The following is a 13306-nucleotide window of genomic DNA, read 5'->3' on the forward strand; positions in this document are numbered from 1 at the left end:
CAGGTATTAATTTCTACATTTTAGAGAGAAAGAAAGAAACAAATAGAGGCTCTGAGATATTAAGAGATTTGCATAATTTCATATCTCACCCCAGACCTAAATGTCTTTCCATTTCACCGCACTGACAAAAGCATAGCCCACACCAAAAATTCCCATATTTCCCTATCTCTCTAGGGGAAAATACATTTAATAATGTATCAGAAAGAGCAGTAACAGGAGGCTTCTGTTTCCAGGATAATATTGGCTAATAATTAGCTATATGACCTTGGGAAACCATTTATGTGAGTTGGCAACTGAAAAACATTCTGAAGACTACAAGGTCAGGGAATATATTACCCATTAATTCTTTACAATTACTGGAAGACATACTTTAGGTGGCCAAAGAATGAATAAAAATAAATAACTCAACTACAGATATGTTGTAGTATAAAAGATCCAGCAATAAAAAGTATAAGGCATAGTTTGTCAAAATAATCTTCATTAATATGATTATACACTAACACAAAGTTTTGAAAAATTCTGGAAAGATAAAGTATATATCTTAATAATATTAATTTATTTTAATATTAATGATAATTTGTATCTAAAATCTCAGATAGTATCAATAAAATCTGGAAAATGCTGGGAAGCAGAAGATAGAAGTAAAAATATGACCAATGTTTATATTTTAAATGCTGGCACTGATAATTACATTATGACATCTGTAAATAAGAAAAGTAGAATCCTTCATTTTTATTACTTTCTTTTCCATATTCTAAAACCCTTTAAAAGAAGGAAAAATGCCCAAATATATATCTTACTTCTCCAATTAGCAAGTGTAAAGCAAACTTATTTGAGGGAGGCAGATGCTATCAAAACAAAGCCATTCATCAGAAATCTGAAAGGGCCTATTTTTAGGTTGGTTTGTGATTTTTAAAGTGAAACACTAAGAGTGAACATTTAAACATATCACATAATATATTTTACTACAGGAAGAAGTAATTATTGAAGAGATGTGTACTTGGTTCTCCGATTTAGTTGAAGTCCTATCAATATGATCTTTTCACATATCTTATTGGACCTAGGCTAAAAATAATCATAAACTCATATCTTACTTAATTAAATAAAATTCCCTGCACCTCAGAATTTCAAAAACTAAAGGAGGCAGGTCCTTTTTTTTAAGGAAATTTCTTTACTACTTAGTAAATCACAGATTATTCCCTGACATTAAAGCAGGAAGCTAGAGTAGCTTCCAATAAAAGGTTGCATGAAGCCATTACTGCAACCCTGTCATTATTTCTGATAGCCATTTGATGAGGCCTTGGACAAAAGCATGATGAATGGGAGAGTGTGGATGCATGTTCATCCGAAGAAAATACATATATACGAGGCAAGTGTCTAATCACTTGATACATCTAAATATCAGTGCCAAATTAATATTCTTAGGCTTCCTGTATATTTAAATTATCAGCTCTCAGACTATACGTAGTTTCCAGGGCTCTGAGATAAGTGAAATTAAGGATCTTCTTTCCTGTCTCTTAGATCTATACCCAGTCCTATGCAGAATACAAAGGAATATGGAGTTTTCTCTCAGTAGATGGTATTGTAATAATAAAATGAGATAGATATACTAATAAGGCAGTACCAGAATTAACATGTGCTAACTTTAGGCAAGTAGTTGTCACATTATAAAATTACATACCTCAGTATTCACATGGCTGAATCTTATTCCTTTCGTGTCCTTTCTGTAACTACTACCATGAATGGCATAAGATTACCAGAAGCAGTATGTAAAGAATGAAAAGTGTTTGATGGTAATTTTGCATTCCTCTTATGTTACTTTGGTTAAATGCTGTTGCTGTTGAGCCTACTCCATATTTATAGTATGTTAGATAAGTGCTGCCTCATTTCTTCCCCCAAACTCCCACTTTAATTTCAGAATGACAAAAAGATGCCTACCAGACTCAGAAAACAAACTGAACATCTTGAGCATGCTATTGATCGTGTTCTTGTCATGATATCGGAAAGAAGAAGGGCCCGTTCTCTACATGGCACTAATGAACAACCACCTCATAACATTCTTACAGCTGCTCTTGAACTGATTAATATGGTCAAGATGATACTAAACATTCTGGAAAGGTAATTCCTAATATCTGATCTGTAAAATCTTAAGATAGTTGCATTTCTCCCCCTTCAGAAAACTTATAAATGGATTGGATTTTATTTCCACAGTATCTTTCAGATATAATTATAGATTTTAATTGATGCCCTGAATATCTCCCTAGGGTGAAAAATATATTTACATAATGACTTTTAAATAAGCCAATATTTGATCATCTGACTTTTTATGGAAACAAATCACTTTATAGAATTAGTATTTGTTTTACAAGGGAGTCACTTTGGGCTTCCTTTATAGATCAAACTCTGCTGCTGCATTAGAGACACTTGTTTTTTTACACAGTCTTTTAGGAATGCACAAAAGTTACACCAAAGTTCTAAAATACCACATCTGGACTATTTACAGCAACAAAATAGTGATTTTTTTTCTTTACATATTAATTATATTAGGGATTTTTCATAAACAAGAGTCAGTAATGCCTTTAAAACTCTATGTTACTAAGAGAAGTCTTTAGAAATCAAAGGCTAATGATTTCTAAACTTATTTTGATAATAACCTTTAGGTAACATTAATATTTCAGTTTCTTAAAAAATTAAGTTTCCTAATTGCTATTTTAATCAAAGATTATAGTCACCTCCATATATTTTTTAAGATTTTATTTATTTATTCATGAGAGAGAGACAGAGAGAGAGGCAGAGACACAGGCAGAGGGAGAAGCAGGCTCCATGCAGGGAGGATGATGTGGGACTCGATCCCGGAGCTTCAGGATCATGCCCCGGGCTGAAGGCAGGCGCTAAACCGCTGAGCCACCCAGGCTGCCCGTCAACTTTATATTTTACACACAAATGAAACATTATGGATATTTATTCCTAGGCCTTTTGCATCTGTTATCAGAAAGTATTATATCCCAAAGATAGAGAGGTTAAATAGTAAGAGGGAGGCATGGTTTTATAATCAACGAGAGAAGTATAAGAGGGAGAAGTCATAATACTTTTTCCTTTTGTTATCTGTTCTCTCAGTTTTTAACACCTGTTTTCATTTCAATTGATACCTGATTGACAAGCCCATTTTGTTCATATGAAGACGGGATGAAATATCTGACCTGCTTTATCAAAGAAATTTCAAATTGAATGTTAGATAAAACATAGGAAATTCATCTGTTCCTCTACTTCCTCTCTTCTGAGCCCCTTACACTTATTTATCTGGCAACAAGCTGAAACAAAATAATTGAGATCTTTGGAATTAAGGAAAATAGGGAAAGGAATAATAGGTATACAACAAAGCCACAGAACTGAGTTGGCAACAAAAGAACCCCAAATGAATATAATCTGCTTCACTGATAGTTGATAATTCACAGTATTAGATTTTCTTGTATATTAGTCTCATTACAAAATTCTCATCACAGTTACAGTATTAACATGCATGCTTTAGCAAATTTTCATTACATCACCAATTTGAGGCCTTCTTTGCTCTGATCAGTGGAACCAGATAATATTAAAAGTGTTTATACTGTTATTGCAATATTTTGTAGTAAATTGTCCTTAATATTTTGTAGTGAGCAATTAGACTTCTCTTTCAAAAATGATACAATCTCTACAAAATGACCTCATATAACAGCTTTTGAAAATGGCAAATTTATGGTTCATCTTAGCACTTTCTTTTTACCTGCTTGAATATTTTAAACTGTAAAACATTGAAGATTCTCCTAGTTCTTGCTTAAGAACTAGTAACAACGGAATAAAATGTATTCATACTAATTAAACGTATTGAATATTCTAAATTTGATCTTTGAATGCATAAAATGTTATGAATAAAACACATAAAAAACACAATAATATACCTTTCAGTGGAAATAGTTGCTATAAAACACCTCAGTACTATAAATTTCTTAGCTTTAGTCACTTCTGATTTTCCAAAGACCTCCTAGTAAAGACCATGTGTTTTGAAAGTTGTGTTAGAGACTCAACTGGCTCAATTCTGATCATGTAGTAACATGGGTTTTTAAGAAGGTTTGGGGCTCAAAAAAATGTTTGAGGCTCAGCCTAATTGGATTTCTTACATAATAATTAATCTTCTCCTATATAATATCTGGTTAGAGTGCTAATTGGAGAAATTGTTTCTTTTCTCTCTGAAATTAAATAACTATGTTGCCAAGAAAATTATTTCTATGGTTTATCCTAAAATTAGCTTCATCTTTGTGTTTCTAAAACAAAATATGAGAAAGGTGCTGTTAAAATGCAAATTTTCCATTATTAGTTTGAATATTGAATTTTTCTCAAATTATGATTCAAGCTGTTATTTGACTTGGCTTAATTTAATCTATAATTTCAGGCCTAAAACTTATTTTTGTTTTATTAAAAAGAAGAATATAAATCTAGTAAGTCATCTTGGAAATAGAGATAATAAGTATTTTTGAGAGTTTATGTTAATTCAAGAGTTTAATTCAAAATGTAATCATGGCAAAAAGTTGGAAAAGTAGTTGTATGATCTCTTCCCATAAACTTTATTCTTCCTTTTTTATATTTTTCTAAAGTATTTAGACTTTTTACTGAGTTGTATGAACTTTTTCAACTGACCTACAGTATACAAAAGAATGACTTCACAAACATTATATGCTTATATATGATAGAGCTTTATTTAAGTGTCATTTTATTGGTAATAGAAGTAACATTTTAAAATTAATTGTGGGCATTATGGGTTTTAAAAAGCTCTTAATTATGATAATAAATGGAAATCTTAGATCTGTTGATAGGGGCTTCTCTGATTACATTGCATTTCCATTAGTCATTACAATTTTAATTTGCCTATTGATTTGAAGTAGAATTTATGACAAATTTCATTGAAGACCGCAATATAGTAATTCAAGACAACTTATCCAAGCATAATAACCCAATGCTCTACTTGTAAGGAAACATAAATTGAGCAGTTTCATGTTGATTATTAGAGGATAGGATAGGATGAGGTAATAGGGTGTACATTGACCAAATGTTTTCCTGCCTATTTGCTCATTTTTTTAAGTCTAGAAATGGATGAAAAGGGAAAAATGCCTAAAATTTTTTTCATATGTGTTTAGAAATAGACTTCCAAAAAATGTCACTTTCATGTAAGCACCAGAGATTGTAATATTCTAGGAACTGGAGAGGGGGGTTCTTATGAATTACTTTTATTGCTAATTCTTAAAGCTAAAACTTCATTTTTCCTGTGAAAATAAGTATATTTTCAGCACTTCAATGCTTGTTAATTTGTTTTACAAATGACATTTTGAAAATTGTTCTTCATTTTTGGAATGTAATAAAATACATGAAGGGGGTGATCATTTTACAACAATGCTATGTTAAGTTTTATCACCTCATTCAAATTCCTACTTGTGATTATAGTTCTCCAAAACCACAGAAGCCTGAAAGCTATACTAAGTAAAAATAATAGAGCCCAAAATTTTCAATTGGCTATAGTATCCTAAGTAAAATACGTTTTTTTTTCATTTGTGACAAAATTAATTACTAGATACCACCAATCTTTATTTCTCAAGGAATGGATTATCTACTTGTGGATTACATACTTAATATTTGATACATATTTTTCTTTTTTATTCTTTTTATGTACTCATTCAGGAAAAAGAAATTAAAAAGTTACTTACTCTGCCTTCCACCTTTTCATAGTAACTTGAAAATAGGGAAAAATTGTTGTAAATTGTGCACCTACAATCCTACCAGCTACTGAGAACATAGATATATTACACTGATCAGCTTCTGTATAACTTTTCTGTTATTATTTTATATAACTTCATGATGTCTAAAATTTAGCTGACCCTTGGCAGATTTTTAAAGTGATCCAAAGGTCTATATATTGTGGGTTATAATTTTCAATTTCCTAAGGTATAAAGCTGTGACTTTCAATGAAACTGAGATTGATGGAATCTCTTGTCATCCTTCCCTGGCAGGCCTCCATTTGACTGTATGTCAGAATTTTCCAGTTTGAAAAGCCACCTCATTAAACTTATCACATTACTGAAACATTTTTCTGAACAGGTAAGACATGGTTTTGTTGTGATATTTTCCATACATTCTTATATGTATTTATCTATCAAATCCTGTAAATTTATTTTCAATAACACCTATATAGCTAATCTCTTTACCATTTCTTTTTTTTAAGATTTTATTTATTTATTCATGAGAGACACACAGAGAGAGAGGCAGAGACACAGGCAGAGGGAGAAGCAGGCTCCATGCAGGAAGCCCGATGTGGGACTCGATCCCTGGTCTCCAGGATCATGCCCTGGGCTAAAGGTGGTGCTAAACCGCTGAGCCACCTGGGCTGCCCTGTGATTTAATTATTTGTAACTGGAAGTTTGCACCTCTCAATCTCCTTTATTTCTTTCATTCATCCACCAATCCACCTACCATCTGGCTAACACCAGTTTGTTCTCTGTATTTAATTATTTGATTTGTTGTTTGTTTCTGTTTGTTGACTTGTTTTGTTTTTTAGGTTCCACATATAAGTGATATAATACAGTTATTTGTCTCACTGTCTGACATATTTTTTCTTTCAAATTATTATTTAAATTCTGGTTAGGTAACATATAGGGTATTAATGGTTTCATAAGTAGAATTTAGGGATGCATCAGTTACATATAACACCTAGGATTTATCATAACAAATGCCTTCCTTAATACCCATCACCCATTTCACCCATCCTCAACCCATATTCTTCCATCAGCGCTCAGTTTGTTCTCTATTGTGAAGAGTCTCTTATGACGGGTTTCTCTCATTCGTCTTTCTTCTTCCCATATATTCATTTGTTTGGTTTCTTAAATTCCAAATATAAGTTAAATCTCTTGGTATTTATCTTTCCCTGACTAACTTATTTTTCTTAGCATAATATATTCTAGCTCCACTTGTGTTTCATTCTTTTTGATGGCTGAGTAACATATATATATATATATATATATATATATATATATATATATAACACAGCTTCTTCATCCATTCATCAGTCAATAGAAATTTGGGCTCTTTCCATAATTTGGCTACTGTTTATAATGCTGTTATAAACGTTGGGGGTGCATGTACCCCTTTGAATTAGTATCTTTTGGTAAATAATTAGTAGTTAAATTGCTAGGTAGTAGAGTAGTTCTATTATTTTTGACTTTTGGAGAAACCTCCATACTGTTTTCCAGAGTGGCTGCACCAGTTTCCATTCCCACCAACAGTTTAAGAAGGTTCTCCTTTCTCCACATCCTCACCAACATCTGTTGTTTCCTGTCTTATTAATTTTAGCCATTCTGATAGGTGGAGGCAGTGTCTCATTGTGGTTTTGATTTGCATTTCCCTGATGATGAGTGATGCTGAACATCTTTTCATGTATCTGTTACCCATCTGTATGTCTTCTTTGAAAAAATATCTATTCATGTCTTCTGCCCATTTTTAACTGTATTATTTATCTATTGAGTGTTGAGTCTGTTAAGTTCTCTATAGATTTTGGATATTAACTTTTTATCAGATATGACATTTGCAAATATCTTCTCCCATGCCATAGTTTGCCTTTTAGTTTTGTTCATGGTTTCCTTCCTGTGCAAATCTTGATGAAGTCGCAAGAGTTCATTTTTACATTTTTCCCTTGGTTCCAGAGATTTATCCAGCAAGAAGTTGCTATGGCCAAGAACAAAGAGGTGACTGCATGTGTTCTCCTGTAGGATTTTGATGGATTCCTGTCTCATATTTGGGTCTTTAATCCTTTTTTAGTTTATCTTTGTGTACAGTGTAAAAACTGATCCAGTTTCATTCTTCTTCATGTTGCTGTCTAATTTTCCCAACACCATTTGTGAAAAAAAAACTGTCTTTTTTTCCCATTAGATATTTTTTACTGCTTTGTTCAAGATTAGAAAACCATATAGTTGTGAGTCCATTTCTGTGTTTTGTACTCTGTTGCATTGATCTATGTGTCTGTTTTTGTGCCAGTAACATATTGTCCTGATCATTGTTGCTATGTAATATAGCTTGAAGTCCAGAATTGTGATGACTCCAGCTTTGCTTTTTTAAAAAAAATTCATTTGTTTATTCATGAGAGACAGAGGGGGGGGGTAGAGACACAGACAGAGGGAGATGCAGGCTCCATGCAGGGTGCCTGACGTGGGACTAGATCCCGGGTCTTGAGGACCATGACCTGGGCTGAAGTTGGTGCTAAACCACTGAGCCACCTGGGCTGCCCCAGCTTTTCTTTTCTTTTGTGGTATTGGTTTGGCTATTAGGGGTCTTTTGTGGTTCCATACAAATTTTAGGATTATTTGTTCTAGCACTGTGAAAAATGCTGGTGGTATTTTGATAGGGGTTGAACTAAATGTGTTGATTGCTTTAGGTAGTATAGACATTTTAACTTTTTTTTTCCAAATCATGGGCATGGAATGTTTTTCCATTTCTTTGTGTACACTTCAATTTCTTTCATAAGTATTCTATACTTTTCAGAGTACAATTCTTTTACCTTTTGTTAAATGTATTCCTAAGTATCTTATGGTACTTGGTTCAATTGCAAATGGGATCAATTCCTTGAATTCTTCTGCTTTTTAATTTTTGGTGTATAGAAATGCAACAGATTTCTGTACACTGATTTTATATCCTGTGACCTTGCCAAATTCATGTATTAGTTCTAGCAATATTTGGTCTAGTATTTTTTAAATTTAAATTCAATAATCTAGCATATAATACATCATTAGTTTCAGATGTAGAGTTCAATAATATATCAGTTGCATATGACAATTAGTGCTCATCACATCACATGCCCTCATTAATGCCCATCACCCAATTACCCCGTCCCCCTTCCACTTCCCCTCCAACAACTCTGTTTCCCAGATTTAAGAGTCTCTCATGGTTTGTTCCCCTCTCTGATGCCTTCCCATTCAGTTTTCCCTCCCTTCCCTTTTAATCCACTGCACGCTTTTTATATTCTACATATTAGTGAAATCATATGATAATTGTCTTTCTCTGATTTATTTAACTCAGAATAATATTTTCCAGTTCCATTCATTTTGATGTAAAATAATAAGTATTCATCCTTTCTGATGGCTGAGTAATATTCCATTGGTGTGTATACATCACATATCTGTTATCCATTCATCTGTGAATGGACATCTCAGCTCTTTCCATGGTTTGGCTATTGTGGACATTAGTATTATAAACACTGGGATACAGAAGCCACTTTGGATCAATACATTTGTACCTTTGGGATAAATACCTAGTATTGCAATTGCTAGGCCTTAAAGTACATTTATTTTTAACTTCTTGAAGAAATTCCATACAGTTTTACAGAGTGGCTTTACAAGTTTGCATTCCCACCAACAATGTAGCAGGGTTCCTCTTTTTCTGAATCTTCACCAACATTTGTTGTTTCCTGACATGCCGATTATAGCCATTCTGACTGGTGTGAGGTGGTATCTCATTGTGGTTTTGATTTGTATTTCCTTAATGCCAAGTGCTGTGGAGCATTTTTCCATGTCTGTTGGCCATTTTTATGTCTTCATTTGAGAAATGTCTGTTAATGTCTTCTGCCCATTTCTTGCCTGGATTACTTGTTCTTTGGGTGTTGAGTTTGATAAGTTCTTTATAGATCTTGGATATTAGCCCTTTATCTGATATGTCATTTGCAAATATATTCTCCCATTTCTCAGGTTGCATTTTAGTTTTGTTGACTGTTTCCTTTGCTGAAAAGAAGCTTTTTATCTTGATGGGGTCCCAGTAGTTCAGTTTTACTTTGGATTCCCTTGCCTTTGGAGATATGTCTAGCAAGAAGTTGCTGCAGCCAATGTCAAAGAGGTTGCTGTGTTCTCCCCTAGGATTTTGATGGATTTTGAGTTTGTCTTTGTGAATGGTGTGAGAAAATGGTCCAGTTTCATTCTTCTACATGTGGCTCTCTAATTTTCCCAACACCATTTGTTGAAGAGACTGTTCTTTTTCCAGTGGATATTCTTACTGCTTTGTTGAAGATTAGTTGAGCATACAGTTGAGGGTCAATTTCTAGGCTCTCTACTCTGTTACATTGATCTGTGTGTCTATTTTTGTGCCAGTACTATACTATCTTGATGATTACAGCTTTGTCATATAGCTTGAGGTCTGGCATTGTGATGGCACAGCTTTGGTTTTCTTTTTCAATATTCCTCTGTCTATTCAGGGTCTCTTCTAGTACCATACAAATTTTAGGATTATTTATTCCAGTGCTGTGAAAAACATTGATAGTATTTTGATAGGGATTACATTGAATGTGCAGATTGTTTTGAGTGGCATAGACATTTTCACAATATTTATTCTTCCAATCCATGAGCATGGAATAGTTTTCCCATTCTTTGTGTCTTCCTCAATTTCTTTCTGTAATTTTTAGACTACAAGTCATTACCTCTTTGGCTAGGTTTATTACTAGGTATCTTAAGGCTTTTGATGCAATTGTAAGTGGGATCGATTCCTCAATTTCTCTTTCTTCTGTCTGTTAGTGTATAGAAATGCAAATGATTTGTGTGCATTGATTTTATATCCTGACATGTTGCTGAATTGCTGTCTGAGTTCTAGCAATTCTGGGGTGGACTCTCTTCGATTTTCCATGTAAAATATTATATCATCTGTGAAGAGTGAGAGACCTTTTTGCCAATGGGAATGCCTTTTATTTATTTTTGTTGTCTAATTGCTGAGGCTAGGACGTCTAGTATGATGTTGAACAATAGTGATGAGAGTGGGTATCCCTGTTTTATTCCTGACCTTAGGGGTGAAGCTCTCAGTTTTTCTCCATTGTAAATCATATTCACTGTGGGCTTTTTGTAGATGGCTTTTATGATAATGAGGTAAGTTCCCTCTATCTCTACATTGGAGAATTAATCAAGAAAAGATGCTGTATTTTGTCAAATGCTTTTTCTGCATCAATTGAGAGGATCATACGATTCTTTTTTTAAAATTTTTTTAAATTTATTTATGATAGTCACACAGAGAGAGAGAGAGGGGCAGAGACACAGGCAGAGGCAGAAGCAGGCTCCATGCACCGGAAGCCCGACATGGGACTCAATCCCGGGTCTCCAGGATCGTGCCCTGGGCCAAAGGCAGGCGCCAAACCGCTGCGCCACCCAGGGATCCCGGATCATAGGATTCTTGTCCTTTCTTTTATTAATGTGACATATCACACTGATTGATTTGCAAATAGTGAACCAGCCTTGCGGCCCAGGAATAAATACCACTAGGTCATGGTAAATAATCATTTTAATGTTTTGTTGGATTCTGTTGGCTCTCACCAGGATCTTGGTGAGAATTTTGGCATCCATGTTCATCAAGGGTATTCATCTGTAACTCTCCTGTTTGGTGGAGGTCTTTGTCTGGTTTTAGGATCAAGGTAATGCTAGCCTCATAGATTTGAGTTTGGAAGCTTCCCTTCCATTTCTATGTCTTGAAAAATCTTCAGAAGTATAGGTATTAATTCTCCTTTAGATTTTTGGTATAATTCCTCTGGGAAGCCATCAGGCCCTGGACTATTGTTTTGTGGGAGATTTTTTATTACTGCTTCAATTTCCTCACTGTTTATGGGTCTCCTCAGGTTTTCTGTTTCTTCCTGTTTCAGTTAGGTAATTAATAGTTTCCAAAAATGTATCCATTTCTTCCAGGTTGCCTAATTTGTTGTCATAGTTGCTCATAACATGTTTTTAAAATTGTTTCTATTTCTTGCTGTTGGTTGTTACCTGTCCTCTTTTATTCATGATTTTATTAATTTGGGTCTTTTCTCTTTTCATTTTGATAAGTCTGGCTAGAGGTTTATTGATCTTATTAATTCTTTCAAAGAACCAGCTTCTAGTTTCATTGTTCTTTTCTATGTTCTTTTGTTTTCCATTTCATTGATTTCTGCTCTAATCTTTATTAATTCTAAGTTCCTACTTGAGAAGGCTTTATTTGTTGTTCTTTTTCCAGCTCCTTTAGGTGTAAGGTTATCTTGTGTATTTGAGACTTGTCTAATTTTTTGAAAAAGGCTTGTATTGCTATTTATTTCCCTATTAGGTCAACCTTTGCAGCATCCCAGAGGTTTTGAACAGTTTTCACTTTTTTTTTGTTTCCATGAAATTTTTAAGTTCTTTAATTTCCAGGTTGACCCATTCATTCTTTAGTAGAATGCTCTTTATCCTCCAAGTATTTGAGTTCCTTCCAACCATTATCTTGTGATTGAGTTCAAGTTTGAAAGTGTTGTGCTCTGAAAATATGCAGGGAATAATCCCAATCTTTTGGTACTAGTGGAGACCTGATTTGTGACACAGATGATCTATTCTGGAGAATGCTCCATGTACACTCGAGAAGATTGTGTATTCTGTTGCTTTAGGATGGAATGATCGGTATGTATCTGTGAAGTTCATTTGGTACAGTGTGTCATTCAAAGCCTTTGTTTCCTTGTTGATTTTCTGCTTAGATTATCTATCCATTGCTGTGAGTAGGGTGTTTATGTCCCCTACTATTATTGTATTATTATCATTGTGTTTCTTTAATTTTGTTATTAATTGGCTTATGTAACTGGCTGCTCCCATGTTAGGGGCATAAATATTTACAATTGTTAGATTTTCTTATTGGATAGATCCTTTAAATATGATATGGTGTCTCTCTCCATTCCTTACTACAGTCTTTGGTTTAAAATATAATTTGTCTGGGCACCTGAGTGACTCAGTGGTTGAGCATCTGCCTTTGGCTCAGGTCATGATCCCAGGTTCTGGGATCAAGTCCTGCTTCAGGCTCCCCATAGGGAGCCTGCTTCTCCCTCTGCCTGTGTCTCTGCCTCTCTCTGTGTGTCTCCCACGAATAAATAAGTACAATCTTTAAATAAAATAAAATCTAATTTGTCTGATCTGATAATGGTTACCCCAGCTTTCTTTTTATGTCCATTAATGTGATAAATGGTTCTCTACTCCCTCACTTTCAATCTGGAATTATCTTTAGATCTAAAATGACTCTCTTGTAGATAGTGTATGGATGAGTATTGCTTTTTTACCCAATCTGATACCCTGTGTCCTTTGATTGGAGCATTTAGCCCATTTACATTCAGAGTAACTATTGAAGGATATGAATTTAGTCCCATTATATTACCTGTAAAGTCACTGTTTCTGTAGATTGTCTCTGTTCCTTTCTGGTGTATGTTAGTTTTGGGCTCTCTCTTCACTTGCAGATCTCTTTTAATATTTCTTGCAGGGTTGGTTTAGTGATTAGA

At 34.0% G+C, this 13306-nt stretch overlaps 1 protein-coding gene across 1 annotated transcript in view; it reads left to right on the forward strand.

Annotated features, from left to right (window-relative positions):
- LOC140596112 (uncharacterized) overlaps positions 1–13306 on the forward strand; it is a 271369-nt gene that overhangs the window by 150477 nt on the left and 107586 nt on the right. Inside the window, exons 4-5 of the mRNA XM_072743503.1 lie at positions 1919–2118; positions 6039–6126. Of these exons, the coding sequence (XP_072599604.1) occupies positions 1919–2118; positions 6039–6126 (288 nt within the window). The remainder of the gene's footprint in view (positions 1–1918; positions 2119–6038; positions 6127–13306) is intronic.

Source organism: Vulpes vulpes, chromosome X, assembly GCF_048418805.1.
Source record: "Vulpes vulpes isolate BD-2025 chromosome X, VulVul3, whole genome shotgun sequence".
In the NCBI taxonomy this organism is placed as follows: domain Eukaryota; kingdom Metazoa; phylum Chordata; class Mammalia; order Carnivora; family Canidae; genus Vulpes; species Vulpes vulpes.